Source organism: Pygoscelis adeliae, unplaced genomic scaffold (genome assembly GCF_000699105.1).
Source record: "Pygoscelis adeliae isolate BGI_AS28 unplaced genomic scaffold, ASM69910v1 Scaffold31, whole genome shotgun sequence".
Classification (NCBI taxonomy): Eukaryota; Metazoa; Chordata; class Aves; order Sphenisciformes; family Spheniscidae; genus Pygoscelis; species Pygoscelis adeliae.
In genome coordinates this window covers 5,831,582-5,851,278 of record NW_008824233.1, presented here as the reverse complement: position 1 = coordinate 5,851,278, position 19,697 = coordinate 5,831,582, and the positions used below count along the sequence as shown (strand labels likewise).

The following is a 19,697-nucleotide window of genomic DNA, read 5'->3' as shown; positions in this document are numbered from 1 at the left end:
TTTTCTTCACGCTTTGGGGAAAAAAAGTTGATATACAACACTATTAGGGTTTTTGTTGTTGTTGTTTTTATAAAATTTGTCAAGATATCACAAAATTACACACACTAAAAAGCTTAATCCACACATTTTCCAATGAAAAAGTGAAAGGAAATAATCTTAAATTTATTACTTGTATATACAATTTCAATCCAAATTTACATTCGCATCATTTTCTTGGATAGCAAAAGGCATGGATCAAACACAGGATTGAGATGTGTCACTTCAGCATATTTATAGGACATTACTTAATATATTGGTACGTGTTCATTTAAATTCATGTAGAACAGGCCACTTAGAAAAGGCTCAATTTTGTATTGGAATTGTATTAACTGTTGGGAAGGCCACTGCTAACACACGCTCCTTCACAATGCAAACATTCGTAATTTGTTCCGTTGAGATTCACAAGACAATGACTGAAGAATTAATGGACCTGTTATAACCTCCGAGATCTCACACAAGTTTAAAACCCCATACGTGGCTGTGCAGTCAGTTAGGACACCTTCATGGATTAAGGCATTTGTGCTAGACATAACTTTTTAACTTTAGAAGTTGACTGAAGTCTTTTCTGCAGTTGACTAACAAAAAGCTGAAATTCTTCTCACCTACCCTTAGAAGAGAGAAGTTACCCACTCGGTTCTTTTTGAGTCTTTAAGAACAAAGTAATGAAGTTAGTAAGAAATAACAGGATATAAACATCCCCGTCTTTCAGCTACAGAAATGGATTTCTATTTGAGTAACTTACATTCAGTGAAATTGTATTTAGACCTGTTTGAAATTATTTAGGCTTAGCTAGCACAATTTAAGCAGAACTTCATTCAGAAATTGCAAACTAAAGCAAAAAAATTTACAAGGAATACTTTGTTTCCCTCCAAACTCATTTTTATTACTTGAAACACGGAGGAAAAAAATAATTAAAAATTATGCCTCTCCTGTTAGAGTACTTCATAATCGTAAGAGAATTCAAGTGAAGACACCGCTCAAGCTGAGAATAATTTGAAGTTTGCTATTTTAACAGCCTGCACAAGCCTGCACAAACTGTAGATACTGTACGTTAATTTAAGACGCTATGAAATCAACAGATCCATTTTCCCCTGTATTTTTCTGTTGCTTGAGTTATTAAGAACCAATACTGAAGGAAGTATCTGCAAAGCTATCCCAGTTATGTCCACTCAAACTCCGTACTTCAAACACTAACTATGGAGACCCTGAAAAAAACAGAAACTATGTCTTTAAATAGAATCGAGAAATGCAGTCTCATAGATAGCTGCACGTTCTCGAGTGTGCTTTTGCACAAAAACATACTTTTTAATAGATAGATTCAAGAGCAAACCAATCACATAGATCCTTCCTTTACATTTAAAACTCTACATATAACTTAATCTTTTTTGCTTTGGTAAAATACGAATAATGGGAAGATCCGGGTAAAGAAAGCACAGTAAATAACATGGGTATGTCATACCTTTTTTAAGAAATATGAGCTGAAATGTAAGGCATCCCCCAAAGTATTTTTTGCATATGCAAGGAATGCAGTTCTTTGTAAACAAAAGCTTGAGGAAAGCAATACTGAAGCCAAAGAATCTTCCCTAGGATCCTTCCGATGATCCCAAAACCAAGAGCAACTCTCCTAGGGTAAGTGTTTTGGAACTAAATCCTGTAAAAAAGAGAATCCACTCCTTTGTCTTCCCATACGTTTTTAATCATGTATTAGATTGGCTCGCCTTGAAGATGTCCAGATTAAGAGTGACATAAAGTTGATTCTCAAGGGCGCAAGCTCATCGTAAGTCTATTTTTCTGGTACATCACTTTCTATAGATTTTGTGGCAGCGTTGTTATGGCCTCCGGACGCTTGCACAGCATTCCCACTGGTAACGTTTCCCAGGGCCTGGGACTGACAGGCAGCCGTGCGTTTAGTGGCAAGAAGTGTTTTAGAAGAATTGGACTGATGTCTGTGATGACCTGAATCCTCACCTGTTGCAGCAACTGGTCTGTTTCTGCCAGATTCTTCACTAATAGGAGGCTGAAAATAAACATTGGCAACCTGTTAAATGTTTTTCTGTAAGGCCAGATATTTGCCTTTTCGTACACTTAAAGGAGCAAAAAAGACAGAGCATTCCATAATTAGGCCTAGTAATCTTAGTTATTCACAGCTCACTGATGATATTTCTAAAGCTTTCCTGGCCGTTTAGCTAGAAGTGCAAGTGCATGACATAGTAAGGACTTGAAACAGTCTTACAGCATTAGTTAATCGTCGCTGCTCAAATGTTTGCCACAACTCCCAGAAAATGGAGGATCAGAGGGGACAATGGTAGTGTAGTGCACCATAACCCAGTTACGAAAGGCACAGCAGCACTATACTCTGGAGTCACACAGTTTCAGAATTCAGCGTTCTACAGGAAGGATACGTTGAATTTGGCATAGAAAGTCTCGGCAAGGACAATGCCTGTCGCAGTTCATTAAGAAAAGCCAGTTGGGCATTAATTCATTTGCCAAATTCTTAAATGGTATAGAAGTCCTCGGTCTTACCAGGCGACACCACAGTTATTTTTTGCTATTTATTTCATTACACAATGAAAACGGATCAACGCTTTTTACAGTTTAGCCACCACACCTCAGCACCGTACTTTGGTTCAAAAAAGAATATCTAGAATAAAACTGCGTTTTTAATTTTGCTTTAATTTTTTTAATCATGCTTTTTCTAGTCATCGACAGGATTTGTAAAGCTGCCGTTCTGTGAAATGAAGTACCATTCTCAGCTTACCTTGCAGTAAAAATATTCGTACACCAAATATTTATTTAAAGTAGATATGGAAACTTACATCCACTCTGAAGTCCTCCAGTCTCTTAAATTTACTAAGGTATTCTTGCAGTTTGGGGTCAATGGCTGGAGTCTTGTGCTGAGAGTATTTTAGATAAGCCCAAAATTTTTCCAGTCCATATAGCTGACCTAATAATGGAAAAAGATAATTTTACCGATTTACAAAGGTCAGACTTAATTGAAAACTTAAGTTATTCACTGGTAACTATATGTTTAAAAGAACTGTAAGATACAAGGAACATGAACAAAAGCTGCTCTTGCGTTAGTTAACAAGTCGGTGCCAATGAATTGGGATTCTCTCCCAACTAAAGTTACCCCGGTGTGAGCAGTGACTGGCCTACGATAATTACCAGCTTCATAGTCTCTCTTTGTTTCTTCTTGGAAATCCTTGAATATTTCTGGCCTGAATTTCTTTTCTAGGCCATAGCTGTAAAATCTAAACAAGCATTCCAATCCATACCTGTAACAGAACAGAGAGGTACAAAAATCTTATACATACGGTCCTCATTCCTCAGAAGGATGCAAGGTTTCAGTCTCTCCTTGCATTTAAGTAAATGCCATAGTCTCATTTTACCCTTCTCATAAAAACCACTTCCTTTTCACATCAATTTTTATATTGTTCCAAAACATCTTCACAAATAATCAAAACTGACTCAGGAAAACCAGGTTTGTCCCACGGTTTCAACTTAGGAACTACAGACACTATACACACATACAAAATGGGGACAAACACTTTGATGTCTTCAGCATGTTTGTACACACAAACAGTTTCAACATAAAACCAACCACAGCGGGTCGGACCCACAGTCAGCCTAACCCACCACCCGTGCAAAACCCGATGTGCAGGGCAGGACTCGGTGTTCTTTCAGCTCCTGCACAGCCCAGCGCCAGGGCTTCTGTCTCAGTATTTAGTCACGCTCTGGCTTTGGCTGCCACGCCGGCACCAGAGCTGCCTCGGGCCTCTAGATAGCTGGGACCTCTCTTCCGATGTGCAGGGCAGGACTCGGTGTTCTTTCAGCTCCTGCACAGCCCAGCGCCAGGGCTTCTGTCTCAGTATTTAGTCACGCTCTGGCTTTGGCTGCCACGCCGGCACCAGAGCTGCCTCGGGCCTCTAGATAGCTGGGACCTCTCTTCCGTTCTGCATCCACCTGCTGCCACCTTAGTTCCCTTAAGAGCCTTTTGAAGTTTCTCCTGGTAAATGTATCCTTGGATAATCACAGAGCATCAAGAAAGCTCAGAGCAGAGACAGAAGGTATTATTAAAGCCACCTTTGCACCCTAGGGACTATCACTCCGCAGTCTCGGACCACATATCCGAACTTCAGGATTTCCGTAGCCAGTACTTCCTCGCTCACCATTCAAAACGCTGGGCTACCTTGTCTCTTTGGCTAAGAGGAACTGGGTGAAAGGAAGGGGATAATATCAAAGAGCTAAAGGGGCAGTGGTAATTTCCTTCTGTGGTCATTTTTCTGGTATTTTTGGAAGGCAAGAAGCAGTTTGAACAAGTTGAATGAGGTTAAGAATGTTTTCACCTATGGAAGGAAGAATCTTTTAAGCGTTAGTAAGTATAGAGCCGACTTGTCACAGTCAACAAATTACCGCATTTTGTAGAATTCAGGACCGATTACAAGTCAGGAAATGCTGCATGTTTAGCTATTTATCTGCAAAGCACAGATACATACAAGCAGATTTTTGGTATTAAAAGAACTTACACAGACTGCTATTTTAAAGATTTACAAAAGGTCATAGCCAATACTAAGAATGTTCACTTCAGATATAAGTAAACTTCACAGCCATTAAAATGAATGGTAAGACCTCAACAGTCTTTAACTTCCAGGAAAAAGCGAATACCTGTAGTGTTCTTTTGCATCGCCTAGAGCAAGTTGTTTGAATTCTTCATACATTTTCTTGTTAAAGTGATCTCTCAGGAAAAAGGACCAGAAAAGACAGCTTTATTTAAAAAAAAAAAAAAAAAGAAAAAAGGAAAAAAAAAAAAAAAAAAAAAAAGGAAAAAAAAGAAAGGGGAAAAAAAAAAAAAGCTATTTTTAATTTTTCATCAGAATATTTTCAAGTACTTTTCCATGAGTAATACACACACAAGATCTTCCAGTAACTTAAGTTTAAATTTGAGGGTAATTGTTTTATTTTTTACCCTTTATTTTTATTTTATGTCAGGGAGTGTAAAGTTACATGGAAAGCAGAGTTCATAAAATAGAAGCATCAAATAAATTTTGCTTTCCTTTCCTAAGAAAAATTAAGGATGAGGAACAACGTGGAGAAAACAGGTATCAGATGACACCTGGTAACTTCTACCTAAATTTGAGGAAGCGCATTTAGTGGCTTACCCATTAGACACCTTCGACGATATTTGTGGTACACCTGTTGAGTAAAGCCATTTTCCTTTAACAGTTCATGAGAGGGATGCTGAAATTTTGGAAGAGAATTTGGGGTACACCCGTAACTTCCTGCTAGCGGAGCTCCTTCTGAAGGCGAAGCGTTGGAACTGCTGAAGGAAAAAAAAACCACACCCGAACTTATTTCTGTCCCATAAACAGTGCTTTTCTACAGAATCAGTTTTCAACCATTCCGATCTACGCAAGAGCTGTCAGCGTAGTACAGTCACCTGACGACCACTACAGTGCATGCCTAGGGTCCCAGTCATCTGTTTTCGGGTGCACCTCAAGAAAATCAGATTCTGTGCTAATGTCAAAAAACAGGCCGTTTTGGATGATGATAATTACAGATGACTGTAATGCCTGATTTTAAATGACCACTTAAAGGCAAAATCACTGAAGTGAACATACTTCAAGTAATATTACTGCTACTAGATCACGGATCAACAAACAACGTTGTGAACATAGTCAGTCTAGCTAGCTTGCTTCCAGATAGTCTTGTATTCTATGTTTTTGTCTTTCTTGATCACTCTTTTCTTGCTTCCACTGTATTTATAAGTTGTCGTTTTATCACAGCCTATTTCTCCGTTAGCAGTGAGAAGTAGTGACGTTGCAAACAGATTTTCTATGACAAAAAAAAAAATTTACCTCACAGAGGAAGTTCTTGGCCTGTGGTCTCTGGAATCCATCACCCAACCAACGTGGCATTCTAAGGGAGGATTTGTACTGTGTCGTGTTTTTCTTTTTCTTGGAGTCTAAGAAAGTAAATGAAGTATTTATTTCCCTAATTTGATTTCACTCATTCTCTCCCTCTTAAAACAAAGTTCTAAAAATTTTATATTCTAACACATTATAAAGTCACAATGTTCCAGCTTCATAAGCTAAAGATTAGTCTTATGTAACAAATTAAAAATCTTTAGACATTACACTTTTTCAGCAAGGACTTTTAAGAAGTGTTACAGAGGAAACTCAAAGCATTTTGTAGAAATAAAGAATGAAGATGGTAAATATTTTGAAGATAAACAATAAAAAAAGTACAAGCGTTTCATTTTTTGCCTTTTCATTCTTGTTAAATCGTACGTAGACAATGAGTTTTATAGGCTTTTTCTGGTTTAAAAAAAAATACTACGTCTTTCCCTTTACCTTTACATCAATGGATTGTGCTTCTTTAACAACAGGGTAGAACCTGGGTGTTTTGTTGGGATCCTGTAGCCTCGGGGTGCGAGGTGTTCGCGGGCTGAAGGCAGGGTGAACACAGGGGGAATCTGGAACTGCTGTTGGCAGCGATCGAGCTATTGCTGCTGTTGGAGGTACTTCAATACTTAAATTATAAGCTAGTGCCTCTGCTAGATCTGTAGGCAGGAAGGAGAAAACATTCGTTTTCAAAAGAAACAGGATTTCAAAGCCTAAGCTCCCCCAGTATCTAATATCTTAAAGGCCTGTTTCATTTCAAGTGAACTACATCATCCCCAAAGGATAATCAAATTAACAAAAGCAGTTGGCGTAGAAGCAGTACAAACCGCTCAAAACTATGAAATAATGTTTCAAGCACGTCTTCGCTAGAAAATTTAAACCCGCTTCTTTCTTACCTGCTTGTTCTTGTGTATCTACGCTAGCAAAGTAATGGAAAATAAACATTGCTGGAAGTGTAACCACATTCTTGCTTTTTGGTGAGGTGGTGGGTTTGGTGAGGTGGTTTTCTTCAACTACTTTAAAGATGCTATTAGCATGTATCCTAGTAAATGTTAATACTACTAACTGTATCAGAAATACCTCAAAAGGTAAGATTTGGACATTGTGACTGCTCAGTAAGGTTATGATACAAGTAGAAAACTCTTCTAATCTCACTTTGTTCTATCCCCATTTCCCATAAAAATACTGGTTTCTAGAAAATGTTTTGCAACATCACTAGCTATTACTTTATGCACTGTAAATGCCAAGTTACACAAAAAGCACCTGGTGTGGGTATATGGTGACAACAAAATAGAACACTGCCTATTGATGCTCATATGTATCCTGAAAAGTACGAGTACCAGCTTCTTCTAATTCAATGGAAACCGCGCTACTGATGAACAAGTTGACAATTTGAAAAATTAGCAAAGACAAAGCCCCTCAGACTGCTGACTGAACCAAAATTAAAATGTTACACAGGCAGAAAGAGTTAAAACACCTGCAAATTTGTTCTTTATTACAGAGATTCTAAAAACAAATACATATTACTTACCTTTCTGTAAGCCTGGAGGTCCTGGAGGAACTTCTTGGGTTGGATCAGCAATTGGTTCTGGTGCAAGATTAACAAATTCTTCCTTACTAATGAGATTTAGCTTCTTAAAGTTCTCAATCTCTTGCTGAATTAGAGAAAGCAAATTGTAAACGCAAAGCATGATAATGGATAGCATCCTGAGAAACAGGTGAATTTCATAAAAGAAAAAACAAGCAGGCCAGAATTGACACACAACTACCCATACACAGCCAGTACAGGTTTCTTTTAAGGAAGATGGAAGGAGTCTCTACCACATGTTGTAAAAAAGTTGCCGTGAACACTGTATATAACCTAACGCAGCTCACACTGCACTAGCTCAAAGAAATAATTACGCCAACAAATGGGCGAATGGAGGCAGGTAAGGCTATCTACATGCAAACTTTCACAGAAATTTAAGAAATAGAAATGACCGAGATCCTGCCCCTTGCCAAGCCCAAAACCATCCTCCTTCTGCAGTAAGTGTGCTGAGGAAGGTCCTAGCGATTTAGGGGAGCAGAAGAGGACCTGCTCCCTTCCCCAGGCTACATCGAAAGAAAAGCCAGTATTTGTAAACAAAGTATTCAGCTTTTTTGTTTGTTTGTTTGATTGGTAGCTTAAACTGCAAAAGGACGGGATTTTCCAAGATGCATGGCAGCATCGCAAACCACTCATGCCCCTACCCAGCTGAAGGGGGGGTGGGGCACGTGTGCATGTGCATGCTGTCTGTGAAAAATCTTGTTTAAACCATTGTCAAGAACATAACAACGACAAAGAAAATATTTTCTCTTGCTGTGTGCTATTTCTCACTGTCCTCTTCCAGTTTGCTGGTTTTCTTGGTCCATTTGCTTTGTAATAAAAACTCCGTATTCTGAATTCTACCTTTATTTCTTGCTCTTATTCTCAACATTCATTTCTATCTTTGTCAGTTCTTTTTTGTACCCACATGCTCCATTTGTCCTTTGAGCTACGTTCCCCCTTCCCCCCACTCCACCTTTGCCCTTATGCACAGATAAAGCTCCTTCCCCTCACCACTTAGTGTCTAGGTAATTTTGTATTTCTGTACACATAATACCTGCTAGTGATACGGTGGGATTGCCTACAGACGTGCCACTCGCTGGGCTCGCTCACACAAAAGAAAGGGTTTCTTAATAAACCAAGAGCAGCAAGTGACAGGACTGCAGCATGCCATGTTGACCTCTGCCTATGCAGTGCTGGAGTTCAACTCATCTGTAATTTTACAGCTGCTTAGTATACTTTAAAAAAAATATATGTATAAATAAATAAGGAAGTAAATGAATAAATAAGTAAAAGTCACAGAGCTGGCAATCTCCTTCCAAAGTTTTGAAAGCCTCAAAGACAGGGGCCCATGTACAGGCTAGGAAATAAAAGAGTTTCTATAATAAAATAAGGTGTGCGATCCAAAGTTCCATTTGCTCACAGAGCTATCATTCTAACAAGCTACAAAGTGAACAGAACCTCGATATAAAACTACCTTAAAATGACCGTATTACCTTCCTCTCATTATCTCACCTCAGAAACATGCCCCCTTCCCCTATGGCAGGGGTTTGCAAATGTTATGAAACAACATATTCATAGAACAAGAAAACACTGAAAAAGTTAAACCACGTCCAAAATGTCAAAAATAGTTCTAAAAAAATATTCATTCAATGTTTTTGGTCAAATCTGTGACAAGAAAAACTTGCTGGTTTTGCTTTCAACTGTTTACAATATTATCAAAACAGAGAATTCAATAGACCTGTAAATTCAACTACTGTCACTTTTCTTTCAAACAAGTGTAGCATTTTGCAATTACGTAGCAGATGGCTGAAATTAATTTTGGAACTGTTTGGACAGGCATGGTTTTCAGGTCAAAAACGAAGAGAGTTACCTTCATCATAGTGTCATTTTCACTCTGCTCCATCCACAAATCCTGTTCATAGTAGTATAAGCCATCATTAATAACTTTAGCAAGTTCTGACGTAATTTTTGCACGGCATACATGGTTGCCAGTACGATCTCCACCAGGATGTTTTCTCATATATGGTGGCGTCTGTGTTACAATCAAAATCTTGTTTACGTCCTGATCATCAAATTCATAATCGGAATCGCTGTCTGACCAATCAGTAAATTTATTCTTCCGTCCTTGAATTTGTTCCATCTCTTCATCAAACAAAAAATCAAGTTCTTCTTGTTCCTCTGGAGGTGGGGGTGGCTGTTGTTGATCTGATATTTGATCAGGTATAGGAACACTTTCCTAAGATGAAAAAGGTGATGCATTTTATGTTTGAATTGGATAGTGATTATCCGAACGGGAGACAAACAGAACATGACAGAACATTTTCAGTAAACAAATGTACGGGAATTAGAAACAATACAGCCACTTTCAGATGTTTATTAAGTAAATTACTGTTCTAAATTCTGCCATAAGCTTTTAGAACAATTCTCAATGCACATTTCAATACATTTTTCAATAATCAACAGGTACAACTGTCCCTCAGCAGAAAAAAAAAAAAAAACAGGATTTCCTTTTCATTTTAGTGAGCTTTGGATCAGGATTTTAAACGCATTTAGTTATTCTAGGTCTGGCAGAGTGAGAAGTACGCACACTACCTCTATTGCATTATCAAGCATCGCATACATTAAAATGTGAAAGATCTTGGTTTACAGCATAATCTGAAAGGTGGCAGGATTTGCATTTGTTTATTTAAGCATAACTTAAAGGTTTTTGACTTTTACCTTTAGTTTGACCGTGGTTGCACGATGCCTCTTCTTCACTTCTATCCAAGGTTCAGAGTCCAAATCAGGCAAACTTGTAGACAATCCTTTCGACATTGTCTGAAAATTACTCGTTTCAGTGTTTTCCTTTGGACTCAACGGGATTCCCATTCTTGGAGAACTTGGTGCAGACTCTAGCAGCGGAAAACAGTAGTTCAGTTCCTGTTGCGGGTTGTTTTGTTAGGGTTTAATTGTTTCACTAGTCTTTCTTTTAACCACAGCTATCATTTTTCTACCTCTCTGGTTAAATATAACACTGATAGAATTTATTTTCATTTTTCGGAGATAGCTTTTCACAGCTCACTCAACATTTTAGGAAAAGATCGATTCTAGCAACTTATTTACATGGAAAGTTTCTAACAGTCTGAGAGAAATTGTGTTATTCAGAAAACAAGAGCAGCGTCATTAGGGACATGTTTTCTCCACACCATCCTCTAGCTCTATGGATGGGTGCCTAACTCAGTCTTCATTCTTCCCATTTAATTCCAGCCAACATTTTAGTAAGAGACTTCCTTGCCAAGGCTTGTCAGCGAACAAACCCTATTAATAATGCGAATGAGATCCCCATCCAAAACCAGGATGCACCAAATAAAGAGTTAACTTTCAGCTGCTACCAAAATGAAGCAGATTTTATGAATAACTTAAGATTACTATTACTACTTCTACTACTAAAGGACTGTAGTCCATCGTACTATATTCTGGAGAAAGGTCACAGCCGTAACACATAAGAGACATTTTTATCTGCTTCACATCAGCCGTGCCAGCCATGTGACTTGGCAACTGCAAGGCTGACAGGCACATCAGCTGAACAAACTGTTACCAAATGTACAACCTCTATTATGAAATCAGTATCAAGAGGCAAACTTCCTAAGCTGGGTAGACAGTCCTAAACTTCTGTTTCCATAAAATAAATCCTTTACCAGTATGTGAGCCAAAAATTTGTCCTGGTACGAATTCTGGACAATTGATGAGCTGAGAGAAGTCAGTCGGTGGCAGACTGCATGGAGGAGGGCCTGGAATTGGCCACTTTTCTGGATCAACCCTTTTTCTTATCCTCTGATCCACAGTTTCAACTTCTGTACTGTCCTTTAGGGCCTGTGTGACAAGCATATTGTAACTTCAAAAACATTACATATCCAGCACCTTCCAAAAAAGAAAAAACCCACAAACTTTGCCATTCATAGCCTCTTTATGAAATCCTTGTCACTGCAAACAGAAATCTTTCTTAACTTCATAGCACTGACTTTAAATGGCAGTACAAAATTAACCCAGCAACTTTCTACGTACATACTTCTGAATTATTTTACCTCCAAAATGAGTGCAGCATTTGTAGTCAGAGCTTGCATCCGACGGAAGCTAGCAATCAATGAGACAGGCAGAAATCCTTGTTGGTCCATCTTTCTCCTCAGAAAGAAGTCTCTTTCCAGATTTTCTGTGCTGAAATAATACTCACTGCAGAAAGAAACATGCAAATATGAGCCTATTATAGGTTAAAGAAAATCCTACAATAGCAACTTAGAGATTCCTTGTTAAAGTCTTCCATTAAAAACAGAGCATACTTTGTCATCAACAAAATCGTTCTTTCAACAGGTGTATCGTTATAAGCAAGACTTACAGAACAGCATGCACGCTCGACATGTTAAGAAAGACTTATGATCCAGTACAGTACACAGGGGGATAAATCAAAGCCTTGTTACATTTGTGTATATGAACTGCATAAGGAAAAACTATGCTCAATTTTTCTTTCACCCATCCCCTCCCTTATTACTTACATGAACAGAAGGAAACAACATTCTCTTAGCCTCCATATAGATGAAGGACAACTACTGCTTACAGACAGGGCATAAGTTATTTCCCACACAGCAGTATCAGTGCACCTTCATCCTGAACTGTATCTTTTCTTTTCCCAGTTTCCAGTACATTAGAAGGCTTAAGTATCCTATCTGAGTGTTGAGGAACATATATATACTCTGAATCATTACTTCAAGCATGCTTATGGGAAGATGAGAAAACAAAAATAGTAATGTTGTATTTGCATGAAACTGTACCAAAAGGCACAACAGTTCATGGAGAAAGGTAAAGTCTAAAAGAAGAGATGATGTTTAGTGGATAAAGAGGGACAAGGACCATTTCAGGAATCTGACAATACCACAGAACAAGAGAGACGAGGGACAAAGAAATGGCAGAAAGACAAATCATCTTAAACAATGAAGCTGCTCTATGAAATGATCAGGGTGTCAAGATGTTTTATACTTAGTGAAGAGAAAAAGTCAGTCATGATCTGTCACACAAAGCAAGGGAACGAGAAAACATCCTATGAAAAAGAATGGAAAAAACCCAATTTAATCATGACGACTAAAATCTAGGCCTTTCAGAGTTTACACATCATACCATGATTTTTCATGTTACATCCAAGGAATACTACTCCTCATCAGGTTCAGGAAAATGTAGGTAGTGAAATACTTAATGGAGAGCAATTAAAATTCTATGACACAAAAATAGAGGTAGTGCAAAAATAAAACAAGAGCATTAAAATGCTGAGGAAAAAAAACCCACATGCAAATGTAAATAAAGTTAATTCTAATTTCAACAAAGTGTAAAATGCTAAGTGTCTCCACTGAAGTTGGGATCAAAGCCAAAGTTACCAAGAGGAGAGGACTCTGATGCCATCATTGACCCAAGGAGAAGCTTGATACCATTTCTTTCTCTAATTTTTGGTAGCTAAAGAAATTCGAAGCAAAAGCTCTCTATGTGAAACACTGAGCTCCAAGACAGAATGAATATAAAGTCTCAAAGTTGGACAATAAGACACACGACAAGGGAAAACATTGCCATTAAATCAGAGCAAACAGAGAAGAGAATAAGGCTTTCAGAGAATTAAGCTCTTACTCAGAGCTAAGTAAACTGATCAGTGAAAGCAACTGTGCACAAAGAGAAGGCTTCTTTCAGGAATATCCTATTTACTGTTCTGAACTGCTGCATTTCTTTCCCGCTCCCAATCTAGAAGATAAGCAAGCACAAAAGCCATATATCAACATTTTGCTAGTGTTACCTTTACAGTCATACAGTAAAGGTAAAATCTTGTAACGATTCACCTAGTTAAAAATTCCACAAGCAGAAATGGACAATGACTGAACTTGACTCAAACTGCCTCACTTGATGTCCATCACTCTAGAAAAAGGAATGTGAAAGACCATTAATGATAAATGAAGACAACGCACAAGTTTGCTTCAAGTAGAGGGACAAACCTAAACACACACACACCCCCTCCAACTTCTCTGTTCTTTTTCATTTTCCTCAGAGTCCCTTTACTTATTCTTGAATTGATGCAGACTTGGATGCATGTCTGAACTTTTGTTTATTTCTTTATTTTTTTAAAGAAAGAGGACTTTAAATAGAGTTCTACTGCATGTTGCAGACTGAGGAGTTGCTAAGCACCAAAACTTTTCAGGCTGACAACTTCAGCCTGTAATTAAAAACATTAAAAGATATTTTTGTATGTAATACAAATATTACTCCCTCTTGTACATCAAGCTGGTTCTTGGGACAAGCACAAACTGCTTGATAGCAGTGTATTTCTTACTGTAATTACACATCAACTCAGTTGGACACAGTCTCTAAGATTTTTCCCTATTAAGCAGGTAAACTGTTTTAAAATTCATCAATTCACTAGGATTCAAACCAATCTCACTTCTCTAATATATCCTGATTTATCTTGGATTCCATAAGGAACTCTGAGACCTAACAGTTCTGTGTAGCTTTATTCTGTATCTACTTCCTTCTTTGGCATAGTCACTTTAGTATTTTGTAACTAAATTATGAAAGGCAGACAAAACCATCCCCACTTAGAAGCTAATAACAAGTAATTGATGAATAAAGTCTGTTTCCCATCATTTTCAATGTGATTAAAAAAAGTGGATAAAAACACCTTTTTTTTTTTTTCAAGGAGCCTAAAAATAGTGAAGTTTTGTTCTAAACCTGCTCAAGAATCTCCCTCTCTCTCATGGAAAGCAAACTCCGTAATCAAACTGCCTTAGGAGTTCATATCAGACAAGCAACCAATGGCTCTGGTTAGCCAGCCATGCCAAGTCTTCTACTGACACCTGCCAACCTCTTGTTGCTAAAATAAAATACAAATATAACCAGAAGTCAGATGTGACCAATGCTGTAACTGACATTTTTCTCAGCAGAGGGGGACATTATCATGTCCTACCTTAGAAGGTCTGGATTCTACACTGCATGCCCAGAAATCTGGCCAACAGTGGAGTGTCTGTGCTCCTCCCTCACTTGTCTGAGGACAGTGCAGGCCGATTATCCTGACATGGGGGTACATGTCCACTGTCAGGTCTCATAGGGGCCTGGCAGCAAGAGTAACAAAAAAGACTGCAATAGAAGTTTTGAAGTTGATAGCCACATGCCAGATACTTTCTGCCCTTAAAGAGGCTTTTTTCTTCCTTTTTGCGTCAACTGTAACAAAAGAAGCAAGAATAAAATAAGCAAGTTGCTTTATGGAATACAAGGGCAATCAAAAACCACCACAAAGGCATCGCAGAGAAATGCCGTTGCAAGTACAGAAGATGAAATGTCTGCCAGTGGTGGAAACTGTCTCTTTAAAATGAACTAGTGGTTTCCAGGCCCTTTTTGACTTGTCTCCTGGTGATAATCAGTCTTCCAGATGGTTTCTCATTGCCTAATGGTGTACACGAGAAAGTAAACATTTCAGATTATTGAAAAATCAAGTATCATTGCAAAACTACTCTCTTTCAGCAGTTAAATGTTTCAGGCGAAACACTGAAAACATAAAACTAACAAGACTTCTCAAAGTGAAATTGAGAGCAAATAAGGGAAACGTCTAGCTACATCACCCAAGAAGAGCTTTACAGGCAAACAGACCAACAGTACTCAAAAGCACAAGCTCAGACACATCCATATCTCAATTACATGACAACATAAAAAGAGGGCTATGTACCATAAATAAAGCAGGTATACAAGTTAGAGCCAGACTACAGCACAAGATGCAGAACAGCTTCCTTAAAATTCCTCCCCATCACTCAAGTTTTTCCACCCCACTAGTAAATCAGTTCAAACTGACACTGGTAATGATCAAAAAGTTAAATTGAAATGCCTTAATCTCCATCTTTATATGGATAATAAGGATTAAACACTGTTTGAAATGAGTTATTTTATCTTAACTAGATCTCTCTAAAAATATTTGTACGTTAAACAATCTACTTACATTTGATGTTTTATATATTCTTTGAGAAGTGCTTCATCCACAGAATACATCTGCACTCCTGTTCCATCACCATAGTAATACATCACACTAGCATTAAGCTCAGGTTGAAATAGTTGGTCAGTTCCTTCACCATACAGTTCTTGATAACCAACTGAATATTCAAAGTTCACTTCAAAATAAAGGAGAACATAAAAGAAAGATAGTGAAAAATATTAAGTCCAGCACACAAATATTTTAAGGCGTGATACACACTGCTATTTTACTATTGGTTTTCAGCATCTGATTTTAAAAAGACTCAAGCTACTTAATTATATTAAAAGTTACGTTTTTTGAGACAACTCTTACTTCATGTGCAAGCCATAACATTATAAACATAGTTTTAAAATTTTTGCTAAGCATCTACTTCTTTGTGTACCTCTAGGGTTTCCTCTGCCTCGTCCTCTCCCTCTGCCTCTACCTCTTCCTCTGCCTCTGGAGAATCCTCGAACACTGCTACCCTCGCTTCTCACGCTGCACACTTCATCATGATCATCTCTCTTTTCTCTATCACGACGCCAATCTTTAAGAGAAAAAAGCAAAATTAAATATCACAGTGCCAAAAAGTCCCTTGTAACATAGAGTTCTCAGCTTGCACCCAGGCAATCCACTGACTCAGTCATGCTGGCTGAAGCAGGAGGTCAGATCTGAAGCTGCAAGGGTGAAACAGTGAGGTTTGCCCAGCCATGCCTGAGGGTGAGTCGGGCAGAAGCTGTTAGCAATAGATTGACTGGCAGTTAAGTCTCAAATGCTTCTGAAGCAACTGGACACTCTGGTGCCAGCTCAGGGATCACAATATCTATGATCGGCTTGGGATGGGAAGGAACGATCATGCAATTCTCCTTTCAGGCATGATAATACAGTCTCCTCCTGTGGACAACTCCCAGTACCTAGAGTGAGCTAGGAAGAGCTGCTAGCTCTTGATGATCCTGCTCCGGGTGGGATTTCCACAGCAATGGCTCTCTGGAGCCTCCCTTTTGTCCCCAGAAGCAGCCATCTACCGCTCCACCCCCCCGACTCTGCCCATTTAACAAGCAACCGTTTATTCTCTGCTGGTCGTGCCCCAAACTGAGCTTTTAAGTTAAGGACCCCTTTCTGATAACACATGCAAATCTAAGACGACTCTGTAAGAATCTATGTAAGGTTTTCTTATAAATACGTGGTCTGCACATAGCAAAAGAGAGCAAGAGAGAAGCAGAAGAAGAAAGGAAAGCAAGCAGGTCCGAACCAGACCCCAGGGACCTTGGCTCCACTCACCACAAAACTTAAGGACAGGTGTAATTCTCACTTTACTCATGAGAGAAAATGAAGCCCTCTCTCACACCATTTCTTTTTCTTTTCCTAACACTCTCAGAGACTTCCGTCTTCAGTCAGTCACCCTTGCTTAAAGTTTCTTTAAGTTGTAGTTGAATAGTCTTCTGGATGCCGGGGGACCTCTTTGGCAGAGGAATGCCTGGGGATACAGCCCCTACTTGATCAAATTGAGAGTTGCTAAATTTAACAAAGGACTGACTAAAGATATGATTCTTTGTTCCTATTAGAAACCTCGTTTTACTAGCAATTATTTTTAATGAACCCTACAACAAAATATGTATGCTCATACGTTGAAGTTCCTGGACTTCCTTTTCTGTCAAATAGGACTCTGAATTTATGAATATCATAATCTGTATGTGCCTCTCTCACTGGGAATTTGGACCTTCGTCTTCACACTCGCTACCCTCAACCTTAGAGATCCCAAATGCGTAGGCATTATTTGAACTATTTCCCCGAATCAGTTTCATTTTTGCACTCAGAGTACACGTGGCTTAGACACATGCAAAAGTCCTACATGTAACACTTTCATGAGCTAGTGTTGTATTTAAGCCTGAAACAAGTTATTTAAACAGCCAATATTCCTGACGTGCAAGAGATGTTTTACGTTCTCTCACACTGAAACTGGTCGTGAATCACTAGAGCCTTGAAGTAGAGTTCATGCTACGAGTTTCCGGTCCTTTGGCCATCCTGAAGAATAACTGCTGAAGAAAGTGGTACACTAGTAAAAACCCTTCCCCTGCCCATCCCTCAAGCATCCAGATCAAACCTTTAACATCCATGTTCCTAAAATGACTTCATAAATCCCATCTCAGTAGCGTCCAGCACTTATTATAATGAGCAAACATTTAAATTGTTAATGTATATTGTGATTTTAAAACTTAAAGGCAAATACATAAACCAAAAAGTTACACTCAGCCTAAGATTTCTGCCATCTGACAAGCTGTATTCAGAACACCTGAGGACCAGAAACAGTGCCAGCTGTAGTGCATTTCTCCCTCTGTTGTGCTAGAACAACTTTTTGCATGGCCAAGCTGAGAAATAGGTCGGGGAACTGAGGGAATCGGTCCAACTTAAAGGAAAAATCAAGATCAGTAGAACTGCCAAAGCAGAGTTCAAAGTGTAGGTCCAGAAGCAATTGCTCTGACAGCAACAAGCTGCAGGAATAGCAGCAAGCAGGACAGAGCAGCCACCTTATGAGACTATTTCCAAACTTTCTGCATCATAAAGCTGTGGCCCAAGACTCTGTAGGGAGCCATGAAGAGAAAAATATATGCTGCTCTGATTCAGAGCACCAGCACACACTGTAAAGATCGACTGTTTCCAAACTCAGTTACTCAGCAGAGTCAGTGATGGAGACATTACAACTCTCATCAATTTGATGAAGAGGTTAAAAAAAAAATCTGACAGTAAGCTTTTAAACAAAACTTTCCAATTTAAAATTTGTTAAACAACAGTACAATTTATTTATTTTTTGCTGCTTATTGGCAAATATTAACACTAGGTTTTACTTAGTATAGGCAAAGTCAAGTTTCAACATAAACTGCCAATCTAATGCCTACTCAGGTGATATTATACTTTATTTGCCACAAATAGAAAGACCCAGAGATTGAAAACTACTTACTCCTTGTCTCATTCCGTCTGTTGTTATGAGGTATTAACTTGTTTGTTTCCAGCAGAAATCTTGAGCTAGTTCGAGAGCCTGGTCTTTCTTTACTGTCTGACCTTACATCATCCAAGTGAAGCGGCACCCATTTCTGCTTGTTACCTTGAAAAGTTAATATACTACTCTTAATCATAGCACTACTTGAGATTTTAGCTCCTGAAAAGATTCTGCAGAATTCTTCTTGTAGAACTAGTAAGCGTTAATTTCAAAGTTTAAAAACTGGGAGAAGCTTAACATTGAAATGTTAAGATACGATGAATGACTGAACAATAATAAATGCAGTAAACAGGAATTTCTCAAACTGAAAGGTAACCTTACCTAAGCTTTAAATGTATGAAATGAAGGTGAGCTTTTTTATTTAATGAATTTTTAAATGTAAGCTCCATTACCAAGAATTTATAGCTATATGTGTTAAATATATACAGTAAATTCATTGCTATATAATTTCACAACTTGCATATGAAACAAAGGTACAAAATAACTTATCAAGTTAATGACTAAAATAAAGATTTCAATCACAAACCATAGAATTTTTCCTGATAATTTAGCTGTGGTACTGTATTTTTACCTTGAGATACTCAGATTAAGTTCATTCATGTGCATCAAAAATTATTAGCAAAGCTGTATTTTGGTTAGTGGGTATTTTAGGCCAGCCTACAACAATTATTTAATGATATTTGCTGTTCTATACTTGATTGGTATTGTGGGCTTCATACCTCCATAGCCAAAAAAAAAAGCAAATACATAAAATGTGTTATCCACACTGGGGGGGGGGAATAGGTTGTACCTGTGGAATGCTTTGCTTTAGATTTCCACTTAGACTGAAAAAATTAAAAGCAATAAAGGATTTGTTTTTAAATATATACATAGGAAGATTAACAAATCTAAACGACAAAGGTCTTTAGGATCTGAAGAAATACCAGAAGGGAAGCAAGAAAAGAAAAAAAAAAAGGCAGCTGATAGCAGCAATATCTTAAAACTCTCTCAGCTGTTTCTCCAGCCTACTCCAGTCTACTGACCAAACGAGATACAGGGTTGCTTCCTATTTCTTATGTAACAGCTTGGATCAAAAGGAAATGAATAACCTGGTTTAGTTTTCACGTGATCACTTCAAGGTGTAGGCTAATAGTAAAACATGAAAATTAAAGTGTTAGTATATATAGTAACAAATACACACACACGAAG

The 19,697-nt window shown here is 38.2% G+C and overlaps 1 protein-coding gene across 1 annotated transcript in view; it reads right to left on the bottom strand.

Annotated features, from left to right (window-relative positions):
• Positions 1-45: 45 nt before the first annotated feature.
• The window catches only part of LARP1B (La ribonucleoprotein domain family, member 1B), a 51,749-nt gene continuing 32,097 nt past the window's right edge, over positions 46-19,697 (bottom strand). The window contains 15 exon segments of the mRNA XM_009334930.1: positions 46-2,056; positions 2,856-2,983; positions 3,205-3,314; positions 4,705-4,803; positions 5,153-5,359; positions 5,895-6,001; positions 6,390-6,598; positions 7,471-7,594; positions 9,377-9,742; positions 10,225-10,397; positions 11,184-11,358; positions 11,571-11,715; positions 15,500-15,668; positions 15,915-16,058; positions 18,471-18,614. Coding sequence (XP_009333205.1) covers positions 1,823-2,056; positions 2,856-2,983; positions 3,205-3,314; positions 4,705-4,803; positions 5,153-5,359; positions 5,895-6,001; positions 6,390-6,598; positions 7,471-7,594; positions 9,377-9,742; positions 10,225-10,397; positions 11,184-11,358; positions 11,571-11,715; positions 15,500-15,668; positions 15,915-16,058; positions 18,471-18,614 — 2,534 coding nt within the window. The 3' untranslated portion in view covers positions 46-1,822.